This window comes from Arachis ipaensis, chromosome B1 (genome assembly GCF_059453495.1).
Source record: "Arachis ipaensis isolate K30076 ecotype BB chromosome B1, ASM5945349v1, whole genome shotgun sequence".
In the NCBI taxonomy this organism is placed as follows: domain Eukaryota; kingdom Viridiplantae; phylum Streptophyta; class Magnoliopsida; order Fabales; family Fabaceae; genus Arachis; species Arachis ipaensis.
Window position 1 is genome coordinate 89,157,309 of NC_142436.1, and position 14,389 is coordinate 89,171,697.

Sequence of the window (14,389 nt, forward strand, 5' to 3'; positions counted from 1 at the left end):
ATTGGCTCAGAACAAAATATTGACTCAGCAAGTCAATATGATTTCTCAGAGTCTGAATGGAATGCAAGCTGCATCCAACAGTACTCAAGAGGCATCTTCTAAAGAAGAAGCTTATGATCCTGAAAACCCTGCAATAGCAGAGGTAAATTACATGGGTGAACCTTATGGAAACACCTATAATTCATCATGGAGAAATCATCCAAATTTCTCATGGAAGGATCAGAAGCCTCAACAAGGCTTTAATAATGGTGGAAGAAACAGGTTTAGCAATAGCAAGCCTTTTCCATCATCCACTCAGCAACAGACAGAGAATTCTGAGCAGAATCCATCTAGCTTAGCAAACTTAGTCTCTGATCTATCTAAGGCCACTGTGAGTTTCTTGAATGAAACAAGGTCTTCCATTAGAAATTTGGAAGCACAAGTGGGCCAGCTGAGTAAAAGAATCACTGAAATCCCTCCTAGTACTCTCCCAAGCAATACAGAAGAGAATCCAAAAGGAGAGTGCAAGGCCATTGACATAACCAAAATGGCCGAATCCAATGAGGGAGAGGAGGACGTGAATCCCAAGGAGGAAGACCTCCTGGGACGTCCAGTGGTCAATAAGGAGCTTCCCTTTGAGGAACCAAAGGACTCTGAGGCTCATCTAGAGACCATAGAGATTCCATTAAACCTCCTTATGCCCTTCATGAGCTCTGATGAGTATTCCTCTTCTGAAGAGAATGAGGATGTTACTGAAGAGCAAACAGCCAAGTTTCTTGGTGCAATCATGAAGCTGAATGCCAAATTATTTGGCATTGATACTTGGGAAGTTGAACCTCCCTTGTTCATCAATGAACTAAGTGATCTGGATCAACTGACATTGCCTCAGAAGAGACAGGATCCTGGAAAGTGTAGAACCTATGCACAATTACTCAAGAGGGGGGGGGGTGAATTGAGTATTGCAACAACAATGAATCTTTTTGCGAAAGTTAAAGACAATATACAAAAGTGTTATTGTACTAGTATTTTTCCAAGAGCTTAACTCAATTGCTAAGCATTTATAAGGAGCTTTTACTTTCCAATAGACACCGACTCAAATAAATTGATCAAGCTTTTCACCAATCGGACTTAAGCTATTTCTTAAGTACTTACGAAGCTACTTTTCGATCACAATTTATTTGCTCAAAGGTAAAAGACAATAATATTGAAGAGATGAGTTTGGAGAGATGAAAACGCTATTTAGAGTGGTTCGGCACAATCCTTGTCCTACGTCCACTTTCTTTCTCAATCGCTATTGAGAAGTTCCACTATTGCCAAGCTTCAAGGTGCTCGCGCAAAACCTTTTACAATCCGAGTCCTTAGTTTCTAACACCTCACGGTATATGATCACCACTCGTATACTAACCCACTCCACTTAGAGATACCTTCTCTAAGATTTGCCTTGAGTACTTAGTATACTCCTTTGGTATCCTCACCGACTATAGTGTTTATAACTCTTGACTCAACCTTGGAGATCACACTCCAATTTACAAAGTGTTACAAGAAAACAATTCTCAAAGAATTGTTGAGATGAAATGAGTACTCTCTAGAAGAGTGTATGATTACAAGTTTAGCACTATTGAACCAATTGATATTGCTCTCTCAAATTGTGTATTATAACACCTTAAAAATGTGTAGAATGAAAGAATATGAACAAGATAGTTTGCAAATACTCACATGTGTGAAATAAGGCTTCAATCCATCTATTTATAGACTCCCCAAACCTTAGAAACGTTGGGGAGTTAATGGGATGGAGCCGTTTTGTTAAAACTAGCCGTTTTTTATGTTTTTGAATCATTTGCATCGATGCATAACACTTTGCATCGATGCAAATGTGTCTTTGAAGCTGAAATTTGAATTTTCAGCTAGGTTGCATCGATGCAAACATCTTTGCATCGATGCAAAAAGTCGTTGCATGCTTTGCATCGATGCAAACCTTAAAGAATGGCTTAAAATCACTTCAAAATACTTAGGATTGATCTCAAACTTGTTGGAGTCAATTCCTATGCTTTTATACCTTTGAAAACAAGTTTTTAAACCATTTGGCTAGCATCGAATTGCAAGATGTGCATCAAAACATGTTGTGAGTGTGTGTTGAGAGATTTTAGCAATTGGTTCTTAACAAGAAGTTACCTAAGTCCTAAGACACTATACTTGTCTTCAAATGTTGTGGACTTGAGTTTCTTGTTGTTGTTGTGTTGCTTTCAATTCTTCATTCCTCAATGTTGAATGTTGGTTGATCTTTCAACATGCTTGTTCATTCAAGTTGTTTGTTGGTTTGTCTTTCATGTCGTTTGTTGGTTTGTCATTCATCAAAACCTACGAATACAAACTTCGCATACAAGCAACATGATTTACAATTTCCCCCTTTTTGATAATGACAAACCAATTTTGAGGATATGCATTTATAAATGATTTTGAAAGCAACAATAATGCACTTTGTTTTATAGAAAGCTTTGGAGAAGACTTCACAAAAAAATTTTTTGCAGGAGTTCCCCCTAAATATGTGCATTTGTTCCCTTAAAGGGCGTTTTTCAAAGAAAACGATTTAGATATCAAAAGTTTTTTTTGCTTAGCGGAAGTCTTTTTGAAATCATTGTTTCGCAAACTTATTTTTCAAATCCTCAAACTTCTTCTTTTTCAAAAGTTAAAAACTTCAAATATCCTCAAACTTTTCTTCCCCCTTTTGACATTATCAAAAAGAAAGGAGTTTGAAATGTGTCATAGAAGCATGCATAAAACAATGAATTTTTTTAAGTTCAATATCTCTATTAATCTCAAGGATGAGATATTCCCCCTTTCAAAAAGAATTTGATTTCCTCTTTTTATATATAACAAGCATGCATAATTCCCCCTAAAGAAGTGAAATATATTAAAGCATGCACATTAACTTAAAATAGGGGTACCAAGCCTATTTTGAGTTATTCACCAAATAAGCATACAAGCATTAATCATTAAACAAAATTATGAAGGAAATATCAATTAAACCATTATAAACTTCAATTTGTTGATCCTCCATTGTTTATAATCTTCAAATTTTTCAATCTACCTCAAGATCAACTCATAAACCTACAAAACAATGGCTAATTGGATATCTCCAATGCTTAAGTTAGTAAGAGATACAAAAATAGTAATATCAATGCAATGAATTCAAACAAATCATATTAGATTAGAATCCAAGATACCAAGTTCATTTCAGATGTTAAAAAAACTTTCTTTACATAAAGGTTTAGTGAAGATGTCCGCTAGTTGTTTACTAGTTTCGACAAATTCAATAACCACATCACCCTTTTCAACATGGTCTCTTATGAAGTGATGTCTAATCTCAATATGCTTGGTTCTTGAATGTTGAACCGGATTCTTGGTTAAATTTATTGCACTAGTATTATCACATTTGATAGGAATGTGATCAAGCATGAGTCCATAGTCCACAAGTTGTTGTTTCATCCATAAAATTTGGGCGCAACAACTACCGGCGGCTACATACTCGGCTTCGGCGGTAGACAAGGCTACACTTACTTGTTTCTTACTATGCCATGAAACAAGAGAGTTTCCTAGCAAGTGACAAGTGCCGCTAGTGCTTTTCCTATCCAATTTGCAACCGGCAAAATCGGAATCGGAATAACCAATCAAATCACAAGTGGATCCTTTCGGATACCACAATCCAACATTTAATGTTCCTATGAGATACTTCATAATCCTTTTCACCGCACTTAAGTGAGATTCCTTAGGATTAGTTTGGTATCTCGCACACATGCATACACTAAACATGATATCTGGCCTACTTGCCGTTAGATAAAGCAATGATCCTATCATGCCTCTATACTTCTTTACATCTATGTTTTTACCTTGTTCATCTTTGTCAAGGTAGCAAGTAGTGCTCATTGGTGTGTCCATTGCCTTAGCATTGTCCATTCCAAATCTTTTGAGCAATTCCTTGCAATATTTGGTTTGGCCAACGAAAGTTCCTTCTTTTCCTTGTTTGATTTGAAGACCAAGGAAGAAGTTGAGTTCGCCCATCATGGACATTTCAAATTCACTTTGCATGAGGTTTGAGAAAAACTTGCAAAGTGATTCGTTAGTTGAACCAAATATTATGTCATCGACGTAAACTTGTACCAAAAGGATATTTTTGTTTTCAATCATGATAAATAAAGTTGTATCAACCTTCCCTCTTCTAAAACCCTTTTCTATTAAAAACTTGCTCAAACGTTCATACCAAGCTCTTGGAGCTTGTTTAAGACCATAAAGAGCTTTCTTGAGTTTAAAAACATGATTAGGATTTTCATAATCCTCAAAACCGGGAGGTTGTTCAACATATACTTCTTCTTGAATGAAACCATTAAGAAAGGCACTCTTAACATCCATTTGATAAAGTTTGAAGTTATAAGAGGATGCAAAAGCAAGTAACATCCTAATAGCTTCTAATCTAGCTACGGAAGCATAAGTTTCGTCATAATCAATGCCTTCCTCTTGATTATAACCTTTAGCTACTAATCTAGCTTTGTTTCTAACAATTGTACCATTTTCATCGAGTTTATTTCTAAAAACCCATTTTGTTCCTACAATTGTTTGATTACTTGGTTTAGGCACCAATTCCCAAACGTCATTTCGTTTGAATTGGTTAAGCTCCTCTTTCATTGCCATAACCCAATGTTCATCATCAATTGCGGACTCAATGGTAGATGGTTCAATTTGAGAAACAAAAGCACTATATGCAAATAAATTTCTAAAAGTAGATCGAGTTGTTACCCCTTTCGAAACATTACCAATGACGTTGTCTAGAGGATGATCCTTTGAAGTACGCCAATCCTTTGGAAGTGCATTTATTTGTGCTTGTGATGGTTCAATTTCTTCAACTTGAACACTATCCTTTGTTGAGCTTGTAGAGGCTTCATTTAAATCTTTTTCTTTGTCTTCACCATTCAAATTTAGTGAATCAAAGTTTTCTACATTTTCATCAAAATCTTTTCTAGCACAACAACGGTTAGTTTCATCAAAAGCGACATGAATACTTTCTTCCATAGTCATGATGCGTTTATTATATACTCTAAAAGTTAAAGAGTAGCCTAAGAAGATTCCTTCATCAGCCTTAGCATCAAATTTGCCTAAGTTATCTTTTCCATTATTTAGAATAAAGCATTTATAGCCAAAGACGTGAAGGTGGGAAATATTTGGCTTTCTTCCTTTGTACAATTTGTACGGTGTTTTCTTAAGAATAGGTCGAATGATAATCCTATTCATAACATAACACGCGGTACTAACCGCATCCGCCCAAAAGTACTTAGGAATATTAGCCTCATTGAGCATAGTTCTCGCCATTTCTTCTAAATGACGATTTTTCCTTTCAACCACACCATTTTGTTGTGGTGTTCTAGGAGAGGAAAAATTATGCTCAATGCCATTTTCTTCACAAAAAGTTTCAAAAAGATTGTTTTCAAATTCTCCACCATGATCACTTCTAATAGATGATATATGCAAATTCTTTTCATTTTGAATAACTTTGGCTAATCTTTTGAATGCTCGAAATGCATCACTCTTGTTTGCTAGGAACAAGGTCCATGTAAATCGAGAGTAATCATCAACAATAACTAGAGCATAGTAATTGCCACCAAAGCTCATAGTCCTGGAAGGACCAAATAAATCCATGTGCAAAAGTTGTAATGGCCTTGTTGTTGAAACAATGTTTTTAGATTTAAAAGAGGCCTTTACTTGTTTTCCCTTTTGACATGCGTCGCAAAGGACGTCTTTTTCAAAATGTAGCTTTGGTAAGCCAATTACTAACTCTTTAGAGACCAACTTGCTAAGATGGTCCATGTTAGCATGAGCTACTCTACGATGCCATAACCAAGTTTCATCATTTTTACTAACAAGGCATTTCACATCATTTGAGGAAACTTCATCTAGATTAATCATGTATACATTGTCAACACGGTGTCCAATTAGCACAATTTCATTAGTGTCTTGCCTTTTTATCAAACAACATTTTGAGTCAAAGGTGACTAAGTTTCCTTTGTCACAAAGTTGGCTAACACTAATGAGATTATGTTTGAGACCTTTGACAAGTATAACATTATCTATGGAGGTAGAAGAATTTTTACCAACTTTTCCAACGCCGATTACTTTGCCGGTGTTGTTGTCTCCATAGATCACGTTTCCTCCGTTTGTAGGCTCTATTGCGGTGAACTTTGATTCATCGCCGGTCATGTGTTTGGAGCATCCACTATCAACATACCAATTTGTATCCTTAGCTCCAACACGTACCTACAAAACAATTAAAATTGGGATTTAGGTACCCAAGTGAATTTGGGTCCTTGATGGTTAGTATGAGCATAATGCCCATAAGGTGCCCATCTCGTATCTTGACTACGAAAGTTTATATGTTTAATTCTAGTAAAGCATACGGGTGCTATATGACCTACTTTATTGCAATAATGACATATGACATTTGGATTATGCATCCTATGCATGTTTCTAAATGGTTGCCTAGGTTGTTTCCTAAATGCAACATCTTTTGATCTATATGCATTGTGATTATAATTTCTAAATGAAGCATGTTGAGGAGGATGTTTAAAGGCTTCATTCCTTTTAGGCATGCTTGCCTTTTGGGCTTGCGGTTGCCTAATAGGAGTTTTAGTATTTTTAAATTTTCCTTTTTCAAAACCTAAACCTTCCTTATTATGAACATGCTTTTGGTTTTTCAACATTTTATCTAAGTTCTTTGAAGATTCATTGAACTTAGCTAAAGTGTTCTTAAGAGTTGTAATTTCATTTTCATGCATTTTACAAGATTTGTATGGATCACTACTTGTGCTACACTTATCTTTTCCAAGATTGATATTCTCGTTTTTCAACATCTCATTTTGTTTTAAAAGATCCATATTCTTTTTCTTTAGGAGAGAATAATCTTGGGTAAGTTTTGTGTACACCTCAAGTAAGGCATCATATTCATCTTGTAAATTAAAAGAAGTGGAGTTGTCATTACTAACCTTTTCTTCGCTTGCCATTAAGCAAAGATTTGCAACCTCGTCGTCATCGGAGTCGGTTCCTTCGTAAGTGATTTGGAGTTTATCCCAAATCTCTTTAGCGGTTTCACATGTAGAGATCTTCATATAATCATGCTCGTTAAGTGCACAATGAATGAAGTTGATGGCTTTATCATTCATTGCCACTTTCTTCCAATCATCGTCACTATATTCATTTTCTCCTTTCGGTACTTGCTTTAAGACGGAGACTTCTCCTTCTTTAGCGCTTGTTGTCTTTGTTGGAATGTGATTTCCATTCTCAATCACTTTCCAAATTCTCACATCTTGAGAACGGATCCAAATTCTCATCTTATTTTTCCAATAAGAGTATTTTGTTCCGCTAAAAAGAGGAGGTCTAGCGGTTGAGTTACCTTCACTAGTGTTGTTGTTGTTAAAGCTTGTGCTTGCCATGATCTTTTCCCTTAAACGGTTAAGTCTTTCAAAGGGTTAAGCTCTGATACCACTTGTAGAACCTATGCACAATTACTCAAGAGGGGGGGTGAATTGAGTATTGCAACAACAATGAATCTTTTTGCGAAAGTTAAAGACAATATACAAAAGTGTTATTGTACTAGTATTTTTCCAAGAGCTTAACTCAATTGCTAAGCATTTATAAGGAGCTTTTACTTTCCAATAGACACCGACTCAAATAAATTGATCAAGCTTTTCACCAATCGGACTTAAGCTATTTCTTAAGTACTTACGAAGCTACTTTTCGATCACAATTTATTTGCTCAAAGGTAAAAGACAATAATATTGAAGAGATGAGTTTGGAGAGATGCAAACGCTATTTAGAGTGGTTCGGCACAATCCTTGTCCTACGTCCACTTTCTTTCTCAATCGCTATTGAGAAGTTCCACTATTGCCAAGCTTCAAGGTGCTCGCGCAAAACCTTTTACAATCCGAGTCCTTAGTTTCTAACACCTCACGGTATATGATCACCACTCGTATACTAACCCACTCCACTTAGAGATACCTTCTCTAAGATTTGCCTTGAGTACTTAGTATACTCCTTTGGTATCCTCACCGACTATAGTGTTTATAACTCTTGACTCAACCTTGGAGATCACACTCCAATTTACAAAGTGTTACAAGAAAACAATTCTCAAAGAATTGTTGAGATGAAATGAGTACTCTCTAGAAGAGTGTATGATTACAAGTTTAGCACTATTGAACCAATTGATATTGCTCTCTCAAATTGTGTATTATAACACCTTAAAAATGTGTAGAATGAAAGAATATGAACAAGATAGTTTGCAAATACTCACATGTGTGAAATAAGGCTTCAATCCATCTATTTATAGACTCCCCAAACCTTAGAAACGTTGGGGAGTTAATGGGATGGAGCCGTTTTGTTAAAACTAGCCGTTTTTTATGTTTTTGAATCATTTGCATCGATGCATAACACTTTGCATCGATGCAAATGTGTCTTTGAAGCTGAAATTTGAATTTTCAGCTAGGTTGCATCGATGCAAACATCTTTGCATCGATGCAAAAAGTCGTTGCATGCTTTGCATCGATGCAAGATGAGTGTGCATCGATGCAAATCTTAAAGAATGGCTTAAAATCACTTCAAAATACTTAGGATTGATCTCAAACTTGTTGGAGTCAATTCCTATGCTTTTATACCTTTGAAAACAAGTTTTTAAACCATTTGGCTAGCATCGAATTGCAAGATGTGCATCAAAACATTTTGTGAGTGTGTGTTGAGAGATTTTAGCAATTGGTTCTTAACAAGAAGTTACCTAAGTCCTAAGACACTATACTTGTCTTCAAATGTTGTGGACTTGAGTTTCTTGTTGTTGTTGTGTTGCTTTCAATTCTTCATTCCTCAATGTTGAATGTTGGTTGATCTTTCAACATGCTTGTTCATTCAAGTTGTTTGTTGGTTTGTCTTTCATGTCGTTTGTTGGTTTGTCATTCATCAAAACCTACGAATACAAACTTCGTATACAAGCAACATGATTTACAGAAAGTTCATAATACCTTGTACCATAGGCACCATGATCTTTAAGGCTCTGTGTGACCTTGGTTCAGGGATAAACCTCATGCCCCTCTCTGTAATAGAGAAACTGGGAATCTATTGGGTGCAAGCAGCTAAAATCTCATTAGAGATGGCAGACAATTCAAGAAAACAGGCTTATGGACAAGTAGAGGACGTGTTAGTAAAGGTTGAAGGCCTTTACATCCCTGCTGATTTCATAGTCCTAGATACTGGAAAGGAAGAGGATGAATCCATCATCCTAGGAAGACCTTTCCTAGCCACAGCAAGAGCTGTGATTGATGTGGACAGAGCAGAATTGATCCTTCAATTAAATAAGGACAACCTTGTGTTTACAACTCAAGGATCTCTCTCTGCATCCATGGAGAGGAAGCATAAAAAGATTCTCTCAAAGCAGAGTCAAACAAAGCCCCCACAGTCAAACTCTAAGTTTGGTGTTGGGAGGCCACAACCAAACTCTAAATTTGGTGTTGAACTCCCATATCCAAACTCTAAATTTGGTGTTGGAGAGTCTCAACCATGCTCTGAACATCCGTGAGGCTCCATGAGAGCCCACTGTCAAGCTATTGACATTAAAGAAGCGCTTGTTGGGAGGCAACCCAATGTTTATTTATCTAACTATATTTTTGTTTTTCATGTTTTCTTAGGTTCATGATCATGTGGAGTCACAAAATAAATATAAAAATTGGAAACGGAATCAAAAACAGCAGAAGAAAAATCACACCCTGGAGGAAGCACCTGCTTGGCGTTCAACGCCAGAACAGAGCATGGTTCTGGCGCTGAACGCCTAAAATGGGCAGCATCCTGGCGCTGAATGCCCAGAACAAGCATGGTTCTGGCGTTCAACGCCAGAAATGCCAACAAATGGGCGTTGAACGCCCAAAATGGGCACCAACCTGGCGCTGAACGCCCAGTGTTGTGTGCAAAGGCATTTTACATGCCTAATTGGTGCAGGGATGCAAATCCTTGACACCTCAAGATCTGTGGACACCACAGGATCATCTCAGGATCTGTGAATCCCACAGGATCCCCACCCACCTCACCCTCTCTCTCTCCATTCATGATCATCCCTTCTGTTTTCCATTTACTACTCACATCCATACACCCACTATCTTTAAAATTCAACATCTCTCTCTCTCTCTCCCACTCAATCCCACCCACATGGCCGAATACACACATCCATCCATCTCCTCCATATCTTCCTCTTCTTCTTCTATTCTTTCTTCTTTTGCTCGAGGGCGAGCAACATTCTAAGTTTGGTGTGGAAAAAGCATAGCTTTTTTGTTTTTTCCATAACCATTGATGGCACCTAAGGCCAGAGAAACCTCTAGAAAGAGGAAAGAGAAAATAAAGCTTCCATCAAGGGTCTATAGCTCAGTGGTAGAACATTTGACTACAAATCAAGAGATCCCTGAGATACCTCAGGGGATACATTTTCTTCCACACAATTATTGGAAGCAACTAAGGGTGGAACATCAAGAGCACTCCATCATCCTTCATGAAATTAGAGAAAATCAAAAAGCAATGAGGGATGAGCAACAAAGACAAGGAAGAGCCATAGAAGAGCTCAAGGACATCATTGGTTCCTCAAGAAGGAAACACCACCATCACTAAGGTGGATTCATTCCTTGTTCTTACTTTTTCTGTTTTTCGTTTTCTATGTTTGTGTCTTCATTACATGATCATTAGTAGTTAGTAACTATGTCTTAAAGTTATGAATGTCCTATGAATCCATCACCTCTCTTAAATGAAAAAATGTTTTAATTCAAAAGAACAAGAAGTACATGAGTTTCGAATTTATCCTTGAACTTAGCTTAATTATATTGATGTGGTGACAATGCTTCTTGTTTTCTGAATGTATGCTTGAACAGTGCATATATCTTTTGAAGTTGTTGTTTAAGAATGTTAAATATGTTGGCTCTTGAAAGAATGATGACAAGGAGACATGTTATTTGATAATCTGAAAAATCATAAAAATGATTCTTGAAGCAAGAAAAAGCAGCAAAGAACAAAACTTGCAGAAAAAAAAAGAAAAAAATAGGCGAAAAAAAAATATAGAAAGAAAAAGCAAGCAGAAAAAGCCAAAAGCTCTTAAAACCAAGAGGCAAGAGCAAAAAGCCAATAACCCTTAAAACCAAAAGGCAAGGGTAAATAAAAAGGATCCCAAGGCTTTGAGCATCAGTGGATAGGAGGGCCTAAAGGAATAAAATCCTGGTCTAAGCGGCTAAACCAAGCTGTCCCTAACCATGTGCTTGTGGCGTGAAGGTGTCAAGTGAAAACTTGAGACTGAGCGGTTAAAGTCAAGGTCCAAAGCAAAAAAAGAGTGTGCTTAAGAACCCTGGACACCTCTAATTGGGGACTTTAGCAAAGCTGAGTCACAATCTAAAAAGGTTCACCCAATTATGTGTCTGTGGCATTTATGTATCCGGTGGTAATACTGGAAAACAAAGTGCTTAGGGCCACGGCCAAGACTCATAAAATAGCTGTGTTCAAGAATCATCATACTGAACTAGGAGAATCAATAACACTATCTGAACTCTGAGTTCCTATAGATGCCAATCATTCTGAACTTCAATGGATAAAGCAAGATGCCAAAACTATTCAAGAGGCAAAAAGCTACAAGTCCCGCTCATCTGATTGGAGCTATGTTTCATTGATAGTTTGGAATTTATAGTATATTCTATTCTTTTTATCCCATTTTGATTTTCAGTTGCTTGGAGACAAGCAACAATTTAAGTTTGGTGTTGTGATGAGCGGATAATTTATACGCTTTTTGGCATTATTTTTAGTATATTTTTAGTAGAATCTAGTTACTTTTAGGGATGTTTTTAATAGATTTTATGTTAAATTCACATTTCTGGACTTTACTATGAGTTTGTGTATTTTTCTGTGATTTCACGTATTTTCTGGCTGAAATTGAGGGACCTGAGCAAAAATCAGATTCAGAGGTTGAAGAAGGACTGCTGATGCTGTTGGATTCTGACCTCCCTGCACTCAAAGTGGATTTTCTGGAGCTATAGAACTCAAAATGGCGCGCTTCCAATTGTGTTGGAAAGTAGACATCCAGGGCTTTCCGGCAATATATAATAATCCATACTTTGCCCAAGTTTAGACGACGCAAACTGGCGTTCAACGCCAACTCTCTGCCCAATTCTGGAGTTCAGCGCCAGAAATGGATCAAAAACCAGAGTTGAACGCCAGAAATGGATCCAAACCTGGCGTTCAACTCCACAAATGGCCTCTGCACGTGGAAAGTTAAAGCTCAGCCCAAGTACACACCAAGTGGGCCCCGGAATTGGATTTATGCATCAATTACTTATTTCTGTAAACCCTGGTGACTAGTTTATTATAAATAGGACCTTTTGCTATTGTATTAGACATCTTTGGACGCCTGGTTCTTAGATCAGAGGGGCTGGCCATTCGGCCATGCCTGGACCTTTCACTTATGTATTTTTAACGGTAGAGTTTCTACACTCCATAGATTAAGGTGTGGAGCTCTGTTGTTCCTCAAAGATTAATGCAAAGTACTACTGCTTTCTATTCAATTCATCTTATTTCGCTTCTAAGATATTCATTCGCTCTTCAACCTCAATGTGATGAACGTGACAATCATCATCATTCCCTATGAACGCGTGCCTGACAACCACTTCCGTTCTACCTTCGACTGAATGAGTATCTCTTAGATCTCTTAACCAGAATCTTCGTGGCGTAAGCTAGAATGATGGCGGCATTCAAGAGAATCCGGAAGGTCTAAACCTTGTCTGTGGTATTCCGAGTAGGATTCAATGAATGAATGACTGTGACGAGCTCCAAACTCGCGATTGCTGGGCGTAGTGACAGACGCAAAAGGATAGTAAATCCTATTCCAGCAGGATCGAGAACCGACAGATGAATAGCCGTGCCGTGACAGGGTGCGTTGACCATTTTCACTGAGAGGATAAGATGAAGCCATTGACAAGGGTGATGCCTCCAGACAATTAGCCGTGCCGTGACAGGGCATTTGGATCATTTTTCCGAGAGAAGACCGAAAGTAGCCATTGACAATGGTGATGTATCACATAAAGCCAGCCATGGAAAGGAGTAAGACTGATTGGATGAAGATAGCAAGAAAGCAGAAGTTCAGAGGAACGAAAGCATCTCTATTCACTTATCTGAAATTATCACCAATGATTTACATAAGTATTTCTATCCTTTATTCTATGTTTATTTAATTATTATTCGAAAACACCATTATCAATTTATATCTGCCTGACTGAGATTTACAAGGTGACCATAGCTTGCTTCATACCAACAATCTCCGTGGGATTCGACCCTTACTCACGTAAGGTATTACTTGGACGACCCAGTGCACTTGCTGGTTAGTTGTGCGAAGTTGTGAACCATGGTATTGGCATCATGTTTTTGGCGCCATTACCAGAGAAAGAAAGAGCAATGAATTTTACATAATCAAAGTGTAATCACAACTTCTGCGCACCACTTAGCCACCTATTGTTGAGCCATGAAAGATCTCACCTATATATATATATATATATATACGCCACCCCTGGCTGGTCCTTTTCAAACTATTTCGTCCTCATAATTCTAAATCGGCACCGCCCTCTAATTCTACAATTCATTAATACAACTCACAAAGCATATTCCTACAAACTTTTCATTAACAAACCAACTTCAAAAACACCATGGTAATATATTATTATTGATGACTACACGTTGTTTTAAGTGGACCTGGAAAATATATTTAAGCAAGAGAGAACTTTCCATCATTCAACAACCACGTTTTTTACCCCCCAAAAAAAAAAAAGCCAGGTTACATCTACGTATATTATTACAAGAGAAAGATACGAACGAAATCCTCAGTGCCATTGGTTTTTGTATTGTTGTACTTGTCCCTTCCTTTAATATATTCGAGAACTTTCAAAGCCACTATTAAGAAGGTGGGAAATAATATAAAAAAGTAAAAAGGAAGAGAAAGAAAGAAAAGTTCCTAGACCAAAAGCTAGCTAGTAGTTGCAAATCAGATATGGTTATTAATCATAACACGTTGGTTGGTATTATTGCTGAATGCTGATCAGGGCCAATAATGGCCCATGAGATCAAACGATTCGAGGTTGTCCAAATGCCAAATGGAGCAGGAAGTGAGCCAGATGACGGAATGAGAAGGATGATATATATTTTATGAAAAGAGATATATAAGTTCTTTAAATTTTTAAATTTTTGACAAATATATTTATGATGAAATTTAAATAATTTTTTTTACTTAAATAAATGGAGGATAATTTTATTCTTTTGTCTATTTATCTCTTATAAATCAAAAGAAACTAATTGACGTAGTTATAATAGTGTC

At 37.1% G+C, this 14,389-nt stretch overlaps 1 protein-coding gene across 1 annotated transcript in view; it reads right to left on the reverse strand.

Annotated features, from left to right (window-relative positions):
• LOC110266092 (uncharacterized) overlaps window positions 1-7,701 on the reverse strand; it is a 42,868-nt gene extending 35,167 nt beyond the window's left edge. Inside the window, exons 1-2 of the mRNA XM_088502873.1 lie at window positions 7,008-7,701; window positions 5,068-6,282 (exon numbers count right to left, since the gene is read on the reverse strand). Of these exons, the coding sequence (XP_088358999.1) occupies window positions 5,068-6,282; window positions 7,008-7,454 (1,662 nt within the window). The 5' untranslated portion in view covers window positions 7,455-7,701. The remainder of the gene's footprint in view (window positions 1-5,067; window positions 6,283-7,007) is intronic.
• Between the last annotated feature and the right edge of the window lie 6,688 nt (window positions 7,702-14,389).